The sequence below is a fragment of the Babylonia areolata genome, chromosome 32 (genome assembly GCF_041734735.1).
Source record: "Babylonia areolata isolate BAREFJ2019XMU chromosome 32, ASM4173473v1, whole genome shotgun sequence".
Taxonomy (NCBI): Eukaryota; Metazoa; Mollusca; class Gastropoda; order Neogastropoda; family Buccinidae; genus Babylonia; species Babylonia areolata.
Window position 1 is genome coordinate 6,528,517 of NC_134907.1, and position 17,493 is coordinate 6,546,009.

General features: G+C 39.1%; 1 protein-coding gene across 6 annotated transcripts in view; it reads right to left on the minus strand.

The window, feature by feature from the left end:
• Positions 1-926: 926 nt before the first annotated feature.
• Positions 927-17,493, minus strand: part of LOC143276579 (uncharacterized) — a 110,465-nt gene continuing 93,898 nt past the window's right edge. For 3 of the 6 annotated variants that reach the window (XM_076581173.1, XM_076581175.1, XM_076581172.1), the window contains 4 exons: positions 17,192-17,320; positions 15,862-15,975; positions 7,818-7,964; positions 927-5,438 (listed from right to left, as the gene is read on the minus strand). In XM_076581173.1, coding sequence (XP_076437288.1) covers positions 5,385-5,438; positions 7,818-7,964; positions 15,862-15,975; positions 17,192-17,320 — 444 coding nt within the window. In that variant the 3' untranslated portion in view covers positions 927-5,384. Of the gene's footprint in view, positions 5,439-7,817; positions 7,965-10,896; positions 10,967-15,861; positions 15,976-17,191; positions 17,321-17,493 lie in introns of those variants that run through there. The other 3 variants (XM_076581174.1, XM_076581176.1, XM_076581177.1) reach the window with 3 other exon arrangements.

A 17,493-nucleotide genomic window follows, 5' to 3' on the forward strand; every position in this document is an offset into this window, starting at 1 on the left:
GTACGGAAAAGATTTTGAAAAGAGATGAAATCCAAAACAAGAGTACCAATGAAATTTAAAACACATCATATGGTTGAATATAGGTCAATTCTAAAACTGAGTGCCTCTAAATTTCAAAACACATCAAATGGTTGAGTGTACATGAATTCTAACACCAAATTCCTCTGAATTTCAAACCACATCAAGTAGATTGAACAAGAATGTATTCTATTTCGGATGTTTTAGACGTCAGTTCGTATTGTCGATTGATGTATAGCTGGCAAAATCAATTCAAAAAGACATCACATTCAATAAGTGAGAACAAATTCCATTTCAGATATTTCAAGTAAGATTTTATTGTCTTATGTAATTTGGCTGGTAAATTCAACCTCTAAGATAAAACAAAATTCAAGGAGATGCCTAGATTTTGTTCTCTTGAAAAAGCAAAGTAGCTCAGCATACCTGCTTAGCTGAATTACACTTCTATGAATGTCTTTTAGTCCCAACATCTGAATGAAAATCCTTTTTAGGCATTGAAAACAATGCTCGGTACATTTGGAAGTGTGCTGAACATATTTAGCTCTAACTTCCCATAAACATTAATTTGAAATTCACCCTCAGTTTTTTGTTTCATGTATTCAAAAACCATTATTTCTAATTTTGTTGTAACAGTGACATGCAACGGTAATGGTGTCATTCAAGTTACAATATCCTGTGGTCATAATATTTGCTCATAATTTCTTTTCATTGATTTTAGTTTATGGTTTTAGCTGTCTTTTTATATCATTTTCAATGTGTTTAACTTGGTTAGATTTTACTTGGACTGGGCTGGACGTGCGTGAATTTGTCTTTCTGATGTTCTTTTAACTGACCTTTCAATACTATACATGGCTCCTTTTATTGCTCTCTCTAACGTTCTTTTAACTGACCTTTCAATTTTATACACGGCACCTCTCATTGCTCTCTCTAACGTTCTTTTAACTGACCTTTCAATTTTATACACGGCACCTCTCATTGCTCTTTCCAACGTTCTTTTAACTGACCTTTCAATTTTATACACGGCACCTCTCATTGCTCTCTCTAACGTTCTTTTAACTGACCTTTCAATTTTATACACGGCACCTCTCATTGCTCTTTCCAACGTTCTTTTAACTGACTTCTTTTAACTGACCTTTCAATTTTATACATGGCACCTCTCATTGCTCTTTCCAACGTTCTTTTAACTGACTTCTTTTAACTGACCTTTCAATTTTATACACGGCACCTCTCATTGCTCTTTCCAACGTTCTTTTAACTGACTTCTTTTAACTGACCTTTCAATTTTATACATGGCACCTCTCATTGCTCTTTCCAACGTTCTTTTAACTGACTTCTTTTAACTGACCTTTGAATTTTATACACGGCATCTCTCATTGCTCTTTCTAACGTTCTTTTAACTGACCTTTCAATTTTATACACGGCATCTCTCATTGCTCTAACGTTCTTTTAACTGACCTTTCAATTTTATACACGGCATTTCTCATTGCTCTTTCTAACGTTCTTTTAATTAACTGACCTTTCAATTTTATACACGGCACCTCTCATTGCTCTTTCTAGCGTTCTTTTAACTGACCTTTCAATTTTATACACGGCACCTCTCATTGCTCTTTCTAACGTTCTTTTAACTGACCTTTCAATTTTATACACGGCACCTCTCATTGCTCTCTCTAACGTTCTTTTAACTGACCTTTCAATACTATACATGACACCTATTATAGTGGGCTGGGCTTCAAGCAACATGATTTGATTTTATTCAGTTGTATAACCACGCCATTCCAACATGCACTGATGGGCACCATACATTCACAAAAGAAGATGATATTAAACGTGAATAAAGGCAAGGAACCAATGTAGCTTGTATCACAGTATCTTTGCACAGGACGGGTTCTTGGAAATTACCAATTTTATGGTAATCATTATCATTCCGATTATCACAGCAAAAAAATGTCATGTCATTAATACTGATAATCACTACTATCATCGTGCCAGTGCTGTCAGATATTCATTTTATCCCCTTGAAAAATCAATGGAAAGAATTAATGATGATTATGATAATGATGATGATGATGATGATTATGATTGTGATGATAATGTCAACTACAAAATAAAAATGGAAAATAACATGGACATCAGCATGCCAACGTTTTGCTTATGATTATGTACACTACGATTTCCCAAATACCAAAAAATGTATTATTCATAGTCTAAATAATTTCAGTTACATCATTTTCTTTTTAGGGGTCAGGGATAAAAGCCAAGACGTTAGGTTAACATACAGGGTTGACCATAAGATACAGACCACTTCGGAGCACACAGAAGGCAGGGTGAAATGATGCTGAATGTTCAGCACACGGGCCGGCTCAGCCCCCTTGGAGTGTATGGAGTTAAGGGCCGAAACACTTGACTGAGGCGGGCTTCTTCTCTGAAGACCTTGTACTATCCAGCTCTCCCTAGAGTTTCTTATCACTGCAGCTAATGTACCGAGCACCAGTCATACACAACCAGGGGTGTTTTCTTGCGCTTGCAGTCCCTTCTTCATAATGAAAACAACACAAGCTTGCAGTCCCTTCTTCATAATAAAAAAAACCACAAGCTCGCAGTCCCTAATTCATAATGAAAACAACACAAGGTTCCAGTCCCTAATTCATAATGAAAACAACACAAGTTTGCAGTCCCTAATTCATAATGAAAACAACACAAGCTTGCAGTCCCTTATTCATAATGAAAACAACACAAGCTTGCAGTCCCTAATTCATAATGAAAACAACACAAGTTTGCAGTCCCTAATTCATAATGAAAACAACACAAGCTTGCAGTCCCTTCTTCATAATGAAAACAACACAAGCTTGCAGTCCCTTCTTCATAATGAAAACAACACAAGCTTGCAGTCCCTAATTCATAATGAAAACAACACAAGCTTGCAGTCCCTAATTCATAATGAAAACAACACAAGTTTGCAGTCCCTAATTCATAATGAAAACAACACAAGCTTGCAGTCCCTTATTCATAATGAAAACAACACAAGCTTGCAGTCCCTAATTCATAATGAAAACAACACAAGCTTGCAGTCCCTTATTCATAATGAAAACAACACAAGCTTGCAGTCCTTTATTCATTATGAAAACAACACAAGCTTGCAGTCCCTAATTCATAATGAAAACAACACAAGCTTGCAGTCTCTTATTCATAATGAAAACAACACAAGCTTGCAGTCCCTAATTCATAATGAAAACAACACAAGCTTGCAGTCCCTCATTCATAATGAAAACAACACAAGCTTGCAGTCTCTTATTCATAATGAAAACAACACAAGCTTGCAGTCTCTTATTCATAATGAAAACAACACAAGGTTCCAGTCCCTAATTCATAATGAAAACAACACAAGCTTGCAGTCCCTAATTCATAATGAAAACAACACAAGCTTGCAGTCCCTAATTCATAATGAAAACAACACAAGCTTGCAGTCCCTAATTCATAATGAAAACAACACAAGCTTGCAGTCCCTAATTCATAATGAAAACAACACAAGTTTGCAGTCCCTAATTCATAATGAAAACAACACACGTTTGCAGTCCCTAATTCATAATGAAAACAACACAAGTTTGCAGTCCCTAATTCATAATGAAAACAACACAAGCTTGCAGTCCCTAATTCATAATGAAAACAACACAAGCTTGCAGTCCCTAATTCATAATGAAAACAACACAAGTATCGTTTGTAAATCACTGAATATCTGTAAATGTTTTGCTGAAATACAGATTTCCAACGCATTTTTCAAGCTGTCTGTGGTGTACATACACCTGAAACAGATGTCTGTGTATCTAATGGGAGACCAGTGACAGACCATAATCATGCACCCTTCTTCATTTAAATCATTTATCGATTTTTTTTTTAAATTTCTAGCTTTGTGTGAAAACACACCTGCTTTTATGTAGTGGTCCTTAACTTTTTTGTGAACAGTGTATGTATGGCATGAGAATACATAGACGTTTTCCCTGAAAACACGTAATCAGTGCAACAAATTTAACGGTTCTGACAAAGCATTCTCAGTTTGACAATCGTATCTCTCCATGAGTTACGATCCGGAAACGTAATTTTCGTGAGCTTCCATGTGTGAGTGAATGACAGTTTTTTTTAGAAAACTAGTAGATTTGATTTAGCTGGATTATGTTAATGATGCAAGGAATTTGTTACGAGAATAATACTGTGCATTATCAAATCACGATAATTATAAGCCAGTTAGATTGGAAAAGCTAACTCAATGAAACACTCGCAATGGACTTGCACTTTGATCCTCTAAGATTATCATATAAAAAGAACTTATTATTTTTTGCCAAATGAGCAAATTTTACTGTTCTAAGAAAAGGCTATTCTAGACATGAACGTCCATTGATTGTACATGTCATTGATCAGTTTTTTTTTTCAATTCATTCAGATACCGTCAAACAAAATCACCCCACTAATGAAAAGTATAACTACAGTACAATACTATAGACTACAACACAACATAATACGACACAACATGACACAATACAATATTACAGACTACAACACAACATAATACAACACAACATGACACAATATTATAGACAACAACACAACATAATACGACACAACATTACACAATATTATAGACTACAACACAATACGACACAACATTACACAATACAATACTACAGACTACAACACAACGCAATACGACACAACATTACACAATACAATACTACAGACTACAACACAACATGATACGACACAACATTACACAATATTATGGACTACAACACAACATAATACGACACAACATTACACAATACAATACTACAACACAACATAATACGACACAACATGACACAATACAATATTACAGACTACAACACAACATAATACAACACAACATGACACAATACAATACTACAGACTACAACACAACATGATACGACACAACATTACACAATATTATGGACTACAACACAACATAATACGACACAACATCACACAATACAATACTACAGACTACAACACAACATGATACGACACAACATGACATAATACAGTACAACGAAACCCAATGCAAAACACAATGCTGCGGATTACATAAACATTTAGATGTATGTAACTTTAGGTATTGTGTGAGTGATAAGCATGGCTTACTTCAAACACAAACCACTGACATCATACATGCACAGGACTCACTAAATGTTGGCAATTCTTCGAAAAAAAATTCGAAAGACAAAGAGTAAAATCCCAACATGAATAAAATCAATTCATCAACCAAAATATAAATGCTGAGTTCGAGAGGTCTATCCATCGAATTCCTGAAGTCAGTCAACAGTGTTTCTATTTATATCTGGTTCCTGATTGGCCGTTCAACGCACATGCGCAGACTCTGTGGCCCACGGAGCATAGCCTCGTTGTGCCGACTGCAAAAGAAAACCACACCTCGACATCAGCTGAACAGTTTGTGTCTCTCCACTAAACAATTAACAACATGTATACAGGAAAAATACACAAACACTAAACTGAAGGACTGAAAAATGTATCCAGAAAGTAACAGATTCGGATAATTCAACAGCATTCACAGAAGAAAAAATGGTAAACAAATGATTACACGGTTAGCAGGTGGAATTGTGATACATGTTCGGTTAAAGCAATATAATATTTCAACAAACAATAACTATGTAAACACGCAGTCAGCTACGCTACTATCGAAGGAAAGGTTAATAATAAGATACACAATACAGAACTGGAATTTTTTTTTTTATTAAAGGATACGGTAAAATAAAATGATACAATAAATAATCATTCAAAATATAGCAGATAAAACAAATCAAAACGGGGAACACTGAAACGCAGTAACATCACAGCCATCAACCGCTTAGTATAGCAATCATATACATGGGCTTCTACATGGTTCTTTCATAGTAAATCTATTAGGTTTTTTTTCTATTATGTATAGAGTTTATTCAAATTTGAAATTTAAAGTGATAGACTAACTGAGCATCTTGCATAATCATACGCACAGGCAAGCTTTCACACTCATGTCATCTCCATCACACACACACACACACACACACACACACACACACACACACACACACACACACACAGATATATGTATGTATGTATGTATGTATGTATGTACGCGCATTCACACACAAGCAAACATATATGCACACACAACAACGTTCCTGAGAATTCTGAAAAATTCCAAATAAATTCATTCACTGGTCAGCCATTTATATATTCGTTCAAGTGTTCTACCATTCCTTGATTCGTCCTTTCATTCATTCATTCATTCATTCACGTCTACGTTCATTTCAACGCTATTTGTGTATCTTGTTTACACGTTTCGTTTGTTCTTTTAGAACAAGAAATAAAACCAGAAAAAAAACAGGGGGGGGGGGGGGGCAAAAAAAAACAAAAAACAAAAAACCCAAACCAAAAATGATCAAATGGAAGAAACATAATAAAAGACCAAAACAGAAGAGAAGAAATCAAGACAGTGTATCGGATGAGACACACTGAAAACACGAGGCAGAGGAAGAAATATCCAGTGAATTACATATGATTAACAGGGCTTTCACAACACTAAGAATCGAACAGCTGAGAAGATGAAATGGCGAAAAAGAATCAAACTGAAAAAAGGTAAACACCTTCTTTTCCGTACCCGGTGGTATGTCTTTTTGCTACAACCCATGGTCCTTCTTTTAGTAAATATAAAATAAAATGACGAAATCATAATCAAACGAAACAAAATGTCAGTAAAATAAGCACATAATGATGATATGAAGCCACAGTTGACTACTACCGCCATTGTATAGTTTTGTTAATGAAGCTACAACCGCTAATGCTTCTACGAACAACTACTATTTGATTTTATTTGTCAGTAAAACTACTACTACTACTACTACTACTACTACTACTACTACTACTACTTCGTGATACATGTATAAAGTAGAAGGAAAAGTAAAGCGAAGATTTCATTTTTGAAAAAAGTAAGTATAAAATGCGGAGGGAAAAACACACGAATATTTGCCTGCTTCTACTGTTAGAAGTACTTGATACCAGTAAAAACTGTTGTTGTGCCTTTTTTTTCTTTCTTTTTATGTAGAACAGGAAAACAAAATGAAGAAGTTGACATGCACTAGAAATGAGCGGAGACTGTGTTGGGCAGTCCTCAGACGATCAAGTGCTATGGCTGGACACCGCCTGTCCTGGTGGAAACCTGGGGCTGTTGTTGATCTTTCCTGTTTTCTGTTTGTTGTTGTTGTTGCTTGGGTTGTTGTTATCGTTGTTTTTTTTAAATTTTTTTGTTTGTTTGTTTTGTTTTGTTTTGTTTTTTTGTTGTTGTTTTCGTTTTGTTTTTTGTTGTTGTTGTTTTGTTTTGTTTTTTGTTGTTGTATTTTTTTTGGGGGGTTGTTTTTTTTTTTTTTCAACAAAGCATTTCCTATCCATTTTATCATCTTCTACACGCGATCTCGGTATGGAGGCTTTCATTCAGAAATCTTTCCGGTGTTGGCTTAATCAGTACTTTGTCATTCTCAGCAGTGACTTTTCTTTATTGTTCTACAACACACGTCTTTCCAATCTCTTTACTAATCACATCATCATACACAGCGAAATATTATTTTCTGAGCTATATGATAATTATTTTCATGATTCATAACAATCTGAGTGTGTTCTACTCACCTTCAGTCAATAATGTCGTACATTTTCTAACATACTTCTATCTACTCTCTTCATTAGCAGCATGCAAAGTGATGACATCAATGTGTCCTCTTAACAATTCAATAAATTACCCGTGGAGATTTGTCGCTGGGGTATTCGTAGAGGTTAGAACTCTTGCTTTGCACCGTGTTTTTGACGTAGCGAGGTGTGACGTCACTGGAATGATGATGACGCACATCCTCCTCGAGATACCTCTTCTGATATGAAGGATTATTCACCTGTTTTGTTTCCAATACAAATCAAGCAACAAAAGGTTTAGCAAAAGGATGGAAAATAATGACAGCTATGTGAATATTAGTTGAAAAGAAACACTTTGTTGACGGGTTAGTAGTGCGACACCACACGCTGTTAATCAGTTTATTGAATGAGAGAGAAAGGAAGGTGGAGAGAGAGGGGCGGGGGGATGGGGGGGAGGGGGATGGAGAGAGAGAAGAGGGGGGAAGAGGGTGATGGAGAGAGAGGGGGGGGGGCAGAGAGAGAGAGGGGAGACAGAGAGAGAAAGAAAGGTGGAGAGAGAGAGGGAGGAAGAGGGTGATGGAGAGAGAGGGGGGGGGCAGAGAGAGAGAGGGGAGACAGAGAGAGAGAGGGGGGTGGTGACAGAGAGAGAAAGAGATGTGGAGAGAGAGAGAAGGGTGACAGAGAGAGAGAGGGGGTGACAGAGAGAGAGGGGGGGGTGACAGAGAGAGAGAGGGTGGTGACAGAGAGAGAGGGGGGGGGTGACAGAGAGAGAGAAAGGGTGACAGAGAGAGAGGGGGGGTGACAGAGAGAGAGGGGGGGTGACAGAGAGAGAGAGGGTGGTGACAGAGAGAGAGGGGGGGTGACAGAGAGAGAGAGGGTGGTGACAGAGAGAGAGAGGGGGTGACAGAGAGACAGAGAGAGAGGGGGGTGACAGAGAGGAAAAGAGTGGGGGGAGAGGAAGGGGAGAGAAAGGGGAATCAGGGAGTCGAGAAAAAATGGAAATAATCATAATATAGTTGATTACAGCCAAAGAAGCAGACAGAGGTATGTTACCAGCAACGGTGAAGATGTAATGAAGGTGCGTGTTGTGACGATGGTTGTGGAAACAATAGCATTGTTACAGAAATAACACACACACACACACACACAGGTAGAGTAAGTAGAACAATCATTTCAGTTCCACGCCAACATTACTGCGTCAACAAACCACAGTCACCAACCAAATTATACCAGGATTTGAACAACTCACGAATTTAAGAAAAGGAATAACGCGATCAAAACAGTAAAATAATTATAAAAAAAAAAAAATGAGAAAGAAAGAAAAGAAAACAAAACGAAATAAAATAAAATGAAACAACAATAGGACAATGGTTTACCTACGATGTGCGATTCACAACTGAAAGATACACAACAATTGACAGGTTGGGGACGATATAGTATCATACACAAAAATACGCGTGCGCACACACATCACATCCAGAACCTGAATGACTTGACCTTAAGAGCTCCTCTTCAAGGCCTTTACACACACACACACACACACACACACACACACACACACACACACACACACACACACACACACACACACACACACACAAATCAACACTATTTCAACCCTGTTTTAGTTAGTTGTTTTTTTTTTTTTAATCAAAACAACTACAGATTTCACATCACTACTAAAACTTTCAAGTGATTTAGTAATACTGCAATACTAACCAAAGGCATTGTATTGATATAAAATGTTATTGGTGTATTAGTTCTTTTATTAAACGTGCTTCCATTCGGAAATATCTGTCCACTGACGCAACATCTAAACTTGTCGTTTCTCTCATTCTCTCTCGCCTTGACTACTGTAACTCTCTATTGTCTGGTTTGCCTGCTTCATCCATTCAGTTCCTTCAGCGCATACAAAATTCTGCTGCCCGACTCGTCCTCAGAAAGAAAAGATCTGAGCACATCACTCCTCTTTTGCAACATTTCCACTGGCTCCCTGTCTCACACCGAATAAAGTACAAGATCAGCACTCTATGCTACAAATGTATTCACAAATCAGCCCCTTCCTATCTCTGTGGCTGCCTTCACCTCTACACTCCATCTCGCTCACTACGATCAGCTTCGGATCCACTCCACTTACGCATACCCAGATTCAAACTCTCGACTGTTGGCCGCCGTTCTTTCTCTGTCTCTGGACCTTGCAATTGGAATGAACTTCCTCTTTCGCTTCGTCAAGTCTCCACACTCAGCTCTTTCAAGTCTGCCCTTAAAACCCACCTCTTCCCAAAATAGCCTCCGTTCCCTGTCTCTCCCTTGTCTTTAGTTTCTCCAGTTTTAGAGTTATGCATGCGTGTGAATGACTGGTGCGAAAGCGCTTAGATTTGTCTATGCACAAGATTCAGCGCTATATAAGTACCATTATTATTATTATTATTATTATCAAACGTGCTTCGTGCAGACAACTGCGAATACAATATCACAGTAAAATATCATAAAAAAGGAACAATAATTGAAAAATCAAACTGAGCGTCTAGTCATTCGGATGAGACGTTAGGAGGTCCCGTGAGCAGCACGCACTTGGCACAGGAAGGGGAAAAAAAAAGAAACAAAAAAACCCACGGCGACAATCGAGTTGTCTGTCAACATTCTGTAACCGAAATCCCATCTTTTAGATACGCAGATATGTGCATGCACTCAAGGCCTGACTAAGCGCGGTGGGTTATGCTGCTGGTCAGGCATGTGCCTGGCAGATATAGTGCATGCAGCGTGTGTGGATTTGTCCGAACGCAGTGACGCCTCCGTGAGAAACTGAAACGGATGCTGTGTGCTTATTTCATAAAGCAGGTTACATGTGAACCGTGACATACGTGATTTGTTGATAATAATAATAATGATAATAATAATAATTATAATTCTTTATAGAACTAGGCTATCAATGCTTTATAAACATTTGCACACAATGATTTCGCAAAGATGATGGGAATATTGTTTTTACGGATTTTCCTCTTCCAACGAACCACCAAACAAGTAACACTTTTAAAACATACTAACCTATCGACAAAACTGTTATTATTGGGAGGGGGGAAAAAAAACTTTAAAAAAAAAAAGATTAGACTTTGCCAAATCATGACATCATCGACGTCTCGCTACGCAATCAGTAGCAATGACGTCACGATAACGCGTCATCACACCCACCTTTCCAGCGGGTGGGGGTCCCCCGTATAACCGGTTCAGACGAGTAGCGGAGAGATCCCTCGCTACGTGTCTGCTGAGTCAGCACACACAGTCAGCACACACACAGTCAGCACAAACATGGAAAGGCTTGAGACAAAGAGCAACAAAGACCAAACCGTGTATGTACCACCAAAAAAAACCTGATAATTGAAAATAATGTATCAGCCTTGAATTGTCCCCTTAGCGTACAGCTGGGCAATAGCAACATGACTGATATCATTTCAGCGTTAAGATGTTTGCTCGTTACAGAATGTATCGGTAGCTGTGACGATCCGGCGGTGGATCTTTTCAAGAGGTTTTTTTGTTTTTTTGTTTTTTTCAGTTTCAGTTTTTCAGGTGTGAGGAAAATCGGACTATTGTGCCGTTCTTCAGGACATAACACCATGGCGAAACGGGACTGTTAGCCCACGATTTCTCGCAGTTCCACGATTTCTATCTCTTTATTTCTCTTTTGTTCTTGTTGTTCTCGTTGTTTATTTAGTTTGGATGTCATTTAATATTTCCGCCGAATAAATACCAACAAACTTAAAGTGCTCAGTGCACGACTTGAAGGACTTTGCTGCTCCTTGACTCAAAAATACACGTTCAGAAAAATTGATGATAATGACAATAACGACAACCATAATGATGATGATAACAACAATAATAACAATAATGATGGTGATAATGATAATGATAATAATAGAGTGTAAGCTCAACTGATGACAACTGAGTGCAAGCCCTACAATTTAGGCTAAACGTGCTCTTGCATGCCTGCACACATGTTAGTGAACCATCGTGCAACATCTTCATTGTGTTGTTCGTCAGTACAAACTCTCTCTCTCTCTCTCTTTCTCTCTCCCTCCATCTATCTATCTATCTCTATCTCTCTCGTAACACACACACGCACACCATACTCCACACACACACACACATACACACACACGCGCGCGCACCAACAGCAATTTCAACCACTATATACATATCCTTTTTTTTAGATAATGTGACCCATTACAACAACACCTTTTCATATCTACAGTGGTAACGTTGTTAGTTAGGACTAAACTACGTGCTACATGACATACGCGCAGGACACACTGTACAGCAGTAGTAAAAGCATTACATTGACAATTCATACACTGTGTAAACTATGTTAGTGTGTAAACTAGTTACAGATATGCATGGATCATAAGTTGATATAATACAGAAACATAAGCGAGCATAATAATATATACAAGTACTCCACTAATAAAAGAAAGTATTGTGAGCATTAAGTAATAAATCATGATCGAGACGAAACACAAATGCAAGAACACAGAATGCATGTCGATACACTGTACCGTATTTAACTCATAAAAAAAACAATGCGGTATATTACATTGCAATGTATTTCACTCATCAAAAACACTACGGTATATTACGCTTCCTGTATTAAGACAAACCTGTTCTTTTACACAGTATTTCTGATTAAAAACTACATTGTTCTGTTGCAAACTTCAATATAGTGACTGAAATACTCTGAACTAAACTTCACGACACAACTCTGCTACATATACTCCATCGCACAATACTACACTACGCTATCTACACTATACTACATGACACTACACTGCCCTACCGCACCCAGTTCCACACTACACAACTCAGTATATTGCACTATACTCTGTTCCTTATACTAACACATCAAACACTTAACTACTGCATCGTAAAAACTGCAACACATTACACTACACTTTACTCTACCATGCTAAGTACTTTTTACTACACTAAACACAAACACGAAACTGTGCAACATGTGGATATTCATATTCTACACTACGTAACAGACATGAGAGGGAGAGAGAGACAGACGGGCAAACAGGGAGAGACAGGCTACCAGACAGACAGAGACAGACTGGGAGATAAAAAGACAGAGACGAACAGACAGACAGAGACAAACAGACGGAAAGACAGACAGACAGACAGACGGAGATGAAAGTATAGACAGATAACAAGGACCCACACTGACACACACATACATACAGACAGACAGACAGTGGGGAAAAAAACAAAGAAAGAAACCAGACAAAGGCAGGGTCACTCAAACAGAATGACTGAGACATAACCACAGAAGAACCGAATCGCCTTCAAATCATAAAGAAACAGAAATCAATAAGCTAACAATCGCAGAAAACAAACAAAATAGTATAAAAAAAAAAGAGATATATGTCCATTTTCAATAATGATAATCTCGAAGTTGACAACTTTTGACTTCCACTCTGTTCGGAAGTGCACAGAGAAGCAAGGTTTTACCTCTGGCCTCATACATCCTATCAAACACTTGCAACTCTTTTTTTTGTTGCTGTATTTCAATACTAAAATTAACAACCAACCAACACATCTACAATGTCAACCTGTGATATAAACTAAGCGTAACAGGTCTTTAATAACAAAAAAAATAAACAAAACAAACAGTAATACCACCAACAACAACACAAAAAGACAGTGTTGTCCAACAACAAAAACACCACCAACACCAACAGCAAAAACACCACCAACACCAACACCAACGCAAAAAGGCAGCCTTGTCCAACAACAACAAAAACCACCAACACCAACACAAAAAACAGCGTTGTCCAACAACAAAAACACCACCAACACCAACAACAACACAAAAAGACAGTGTTGTCCAACAACAAAAACACCACCAACACCAACAACAACACAAAAAGACAGCGTTGTCCAACAACAAAAACACCACCAACACCAACAACAACACAAAAAGACAGCGTTGTCCAACAACAAAAACACCACCAACAACAACACAAAAAGACAGCGTTTTCCGATAACAAAAACACCACCAACAACAACACAAAAAGACAGCGTTGTCCAACAACAAAAACACCACCAACAAACCAACAATAACACAAAAAGACAGCGTTGTCCAACAACAAAAACACCACCAACAACAACACAAAAAGACAGTGTTGTCCAACAACAAAAACACCACCAACACCAACACAAAAAGACAGTGTTGTCCAACAACAAAAACACCACCAACACCAACACAAAAAACAGCGTTGTCCAACAACAAAAACACCACCAACACCAACAACAACACAAAAAGACAGCGTTGTCCAACAACAAAAACACCGCCAACACCACCAACAACACAAAAAGACAGCGTTGTCCAACAACAAAAACACCACCAACACCAACAACAACACAAAAAGACAGCGTTGTCCAACAACAAAAACACCACCAACACCAACAACAACACAAAAAAACAGCGTTGTCCAACAACAAAAACACCACCAACAACACAAAAAACAGCGTTGTCCAACAACAAAAACACCACCAACACCAACAACAACACAAAACGAGCGTTGTCCAACAACAAAAACACCACCAACACCAACAACACAAAAAGAGTGTTGTCCAACAACAAAAACACCACCAACACCAACACCAACAACAACAACACAAAAAGACAGCGTTGTCCAACAACAAAAACACCACCAACACCAACAACAACACAAAAAGACAGCGTTGTCCAACAACAAAAACACCACCAACACCAACAACAACACAAAAAGACAGTGTTGTCCAACAACAAAAACACCACCAACACCAACAACAGCACAAAAAGACCGCGCTGTCCAACAACAAAAACACCACCAACACCAACAACAACACAAAAAGACAGCGTTGTCCAACAACAAAAACACCACCAACACCAACAACAACACAAAAAGACAGTGTTGTCCAACAACAAAAACACCACCAACACCAACAACAACACAAAAAGACAGCGTTGTCCAACAACAAAAACACCACCAACACCAACAACAACACAAAAAGACAGCGTGTCCAACAACAAAAACACCACCAACACCAACAACAACACAAAAAGAGTGTTGTCCAACAACAAAAACACCACTAACACCAAAAACAACAACACAAAAAGACAGCGTTGTCCAACAACAAAAACACCACCAACACCAACAACAACACAAAAAGACAGCGTTGTCCAACAACAAAAACACCACCAACACCACCAACAACACAAAAAGACAGCGTTGTCCAACAACAAAAACACCACCAACACCAACAACAACACAAAAAGACAGCGTTGTCCAACAACAAAAACACCACCAACACCACCAACAACAACACAAAAAGACAGCGTTGTCCAAAACAAAAACACCAACACCAACACAAAAAGACAGTGTTGTCCAACAACAAAAACACCACCAACACCAACAACACAAAAAGACAGCGTTGTCCAACAACAAAAACACCACCAACACCAACACAAAAAGACAGCGTTGTCCAACAACAAAAACACCACCAACACCAACACAAAAAGACAGTGTTGTCCAACAACAAAAACACCACCAACACCAACAACAACACAAAAAGACAGCGTTGTCCAACAACAAAAACACCACCAACACCAACAACAACACAAAAAGACAGTGTTGTCCAACAACAAAAACACCACCAACACCAACACAAAAAGACAGCGTTGTCCAACAACAAAAACACCACCAACACCAACACCAACACAAAAAGACAGCGTTTTCCGATAACAAAAACACCACCAACACCAACAACACAAAAAGAGTGTTGTCCAACAACAAAAACACCACTAACACCAACAACAACACAAAAAGACAGCGTTGTCCAACAACAAAAACACCACCAACACCAACAACACAAAAAGAGCGTTGTCCAACAACAAAAACACCACTAACACCAACAACAACACAAAAAGACAGCGTTGTCCAACAACAAAAACACCACCAACACCAACAACAACACAAAAAGACAGCGTTGTCCAACAACAAAAACACCACCAACACCAACAACAACACAAAAAGACAGCGTTGTCCAACAACAAAAACACCACCAACACCAACAACAACACAGACAAAGCATTGCCCCAGCCCCTGAACCAACACTGACCTGTCTGTCATAGTGGTACAGGGCATTGTCCAGGTTGACCTTTTTACGGATGACGCGGTCTTTGGGGGCCCCCCCTCCGAACGCCCCCCACTGCTGGTCAAACTCCGAGAAATGCTGCACGTGCGCAGGTGCATGAAAAAAAAACAACACACAGATGAAACAGTACGTCATGGATAACTGTAGTACAATGTGTTGTTGGGAACACGGGGGGGCATCACAGAATGATTGCCATGCCTACTTAAAATGTTAACACTTTGTGATAGATTCATTGCTAACAAGCTTTGCTTTATGTATACAAAGGTACTAGTGTAAGTCACACAAATACAATACGCATGTAGTCTACATCAGCACACCAGGTCAACTCAAAACACTTACATATCATCACTTACTCCGTCCACTAAGACGAGCAAAATCGTCAATTAAATTGTTGACAGACACCTATTACATCAAGGAATTTGAACGATGTGCTTTCCAAGTTAAAAACTGACGAAATGAACCCAGCATGTGACTATTTATAACTGTTTGATTGGTTTTGTTGGTTGGTTGTGGATGTCTTCTTCTTCTTCGTTCGTGGGCTGCAACCCCCACGTTCACTCGTATGCACACGAGTGGGCTTTTACGTGTATGACCGTTTTTACCCCGCCATGTAGGCAGCCATACTCCGCTTTCGGGGGTGTGCATGCTGGGTATGTTCTTGTTTCCATAACCCACCGAACGCTGACATGGATTACAGGATCTTTAACGTGCGTATTTGATCTTCTGCTTGCATATACACACGAAGGGGGTTCAGGCACTAGCAGGTCTGCACATATGTTGACCTGGGAGATCGTAAAAATCTCCACCCTTTACCCTCCAGGCGCCGTCACCGTGATTCGAACCCGGGACCCTCAGACTGAAAGTCCAACGCTTTAACCACCCGGGTATTGCGCCCGTCGGTTGTGGATGTCGAGGCGGGTGAGCTGTGACCATTTGTTTTGCTCCTTGCCTTTCCCGCGCTGCTCTCGACAACCACCAGCGTGTGACAATGCATACCACTGCAGTGTTGATGTCAGTTTAGACTGTCAGTACAAATGGCATCTTCACACGAACAAACAATGAGAAATATGTCAGTGTATCTGTGCAGCTCGTTTAAGCTACGAACCATCCTTACATCTTAGAGTGATTAACAAACCATGTCCTATTTTTAAATGTGGTATTCACAACTTAGCTGAGTGCGGGTGACTGTACGTGTTATTTATGTGTACTGTCCACTGCTTCGATGAGTCATTGTGTCACGTCTACCTGGTCCACACCTGTGGGTCACACTCTCTTCCACCTGTTCCTGCCTCACCTTGTTGGACTCCTGCCTGTCCCTCAGCTTCTCCAGGTGTTTGCTCCTTTCCCCCTCCTCCATCTGCTCCTTCAGGTACTCGTGCAGTCTCCGCTTCTCTGTGTCTTCCACGGGCTGGTAGTTCATTTTCTGTGTTCGCCACAACACCGATCAGGCCAGTATCACTCGGTTCCACGTATGCCAACAATTAGTGGGAGGGGGGGGGGGGAACACGGCATGTATGAAACACACACAACAAACTGTTGAAATGATACAATCTTCTTCTTCCTTAAACCCGTGAAGAGTCTTTCTGGTGCCGCACA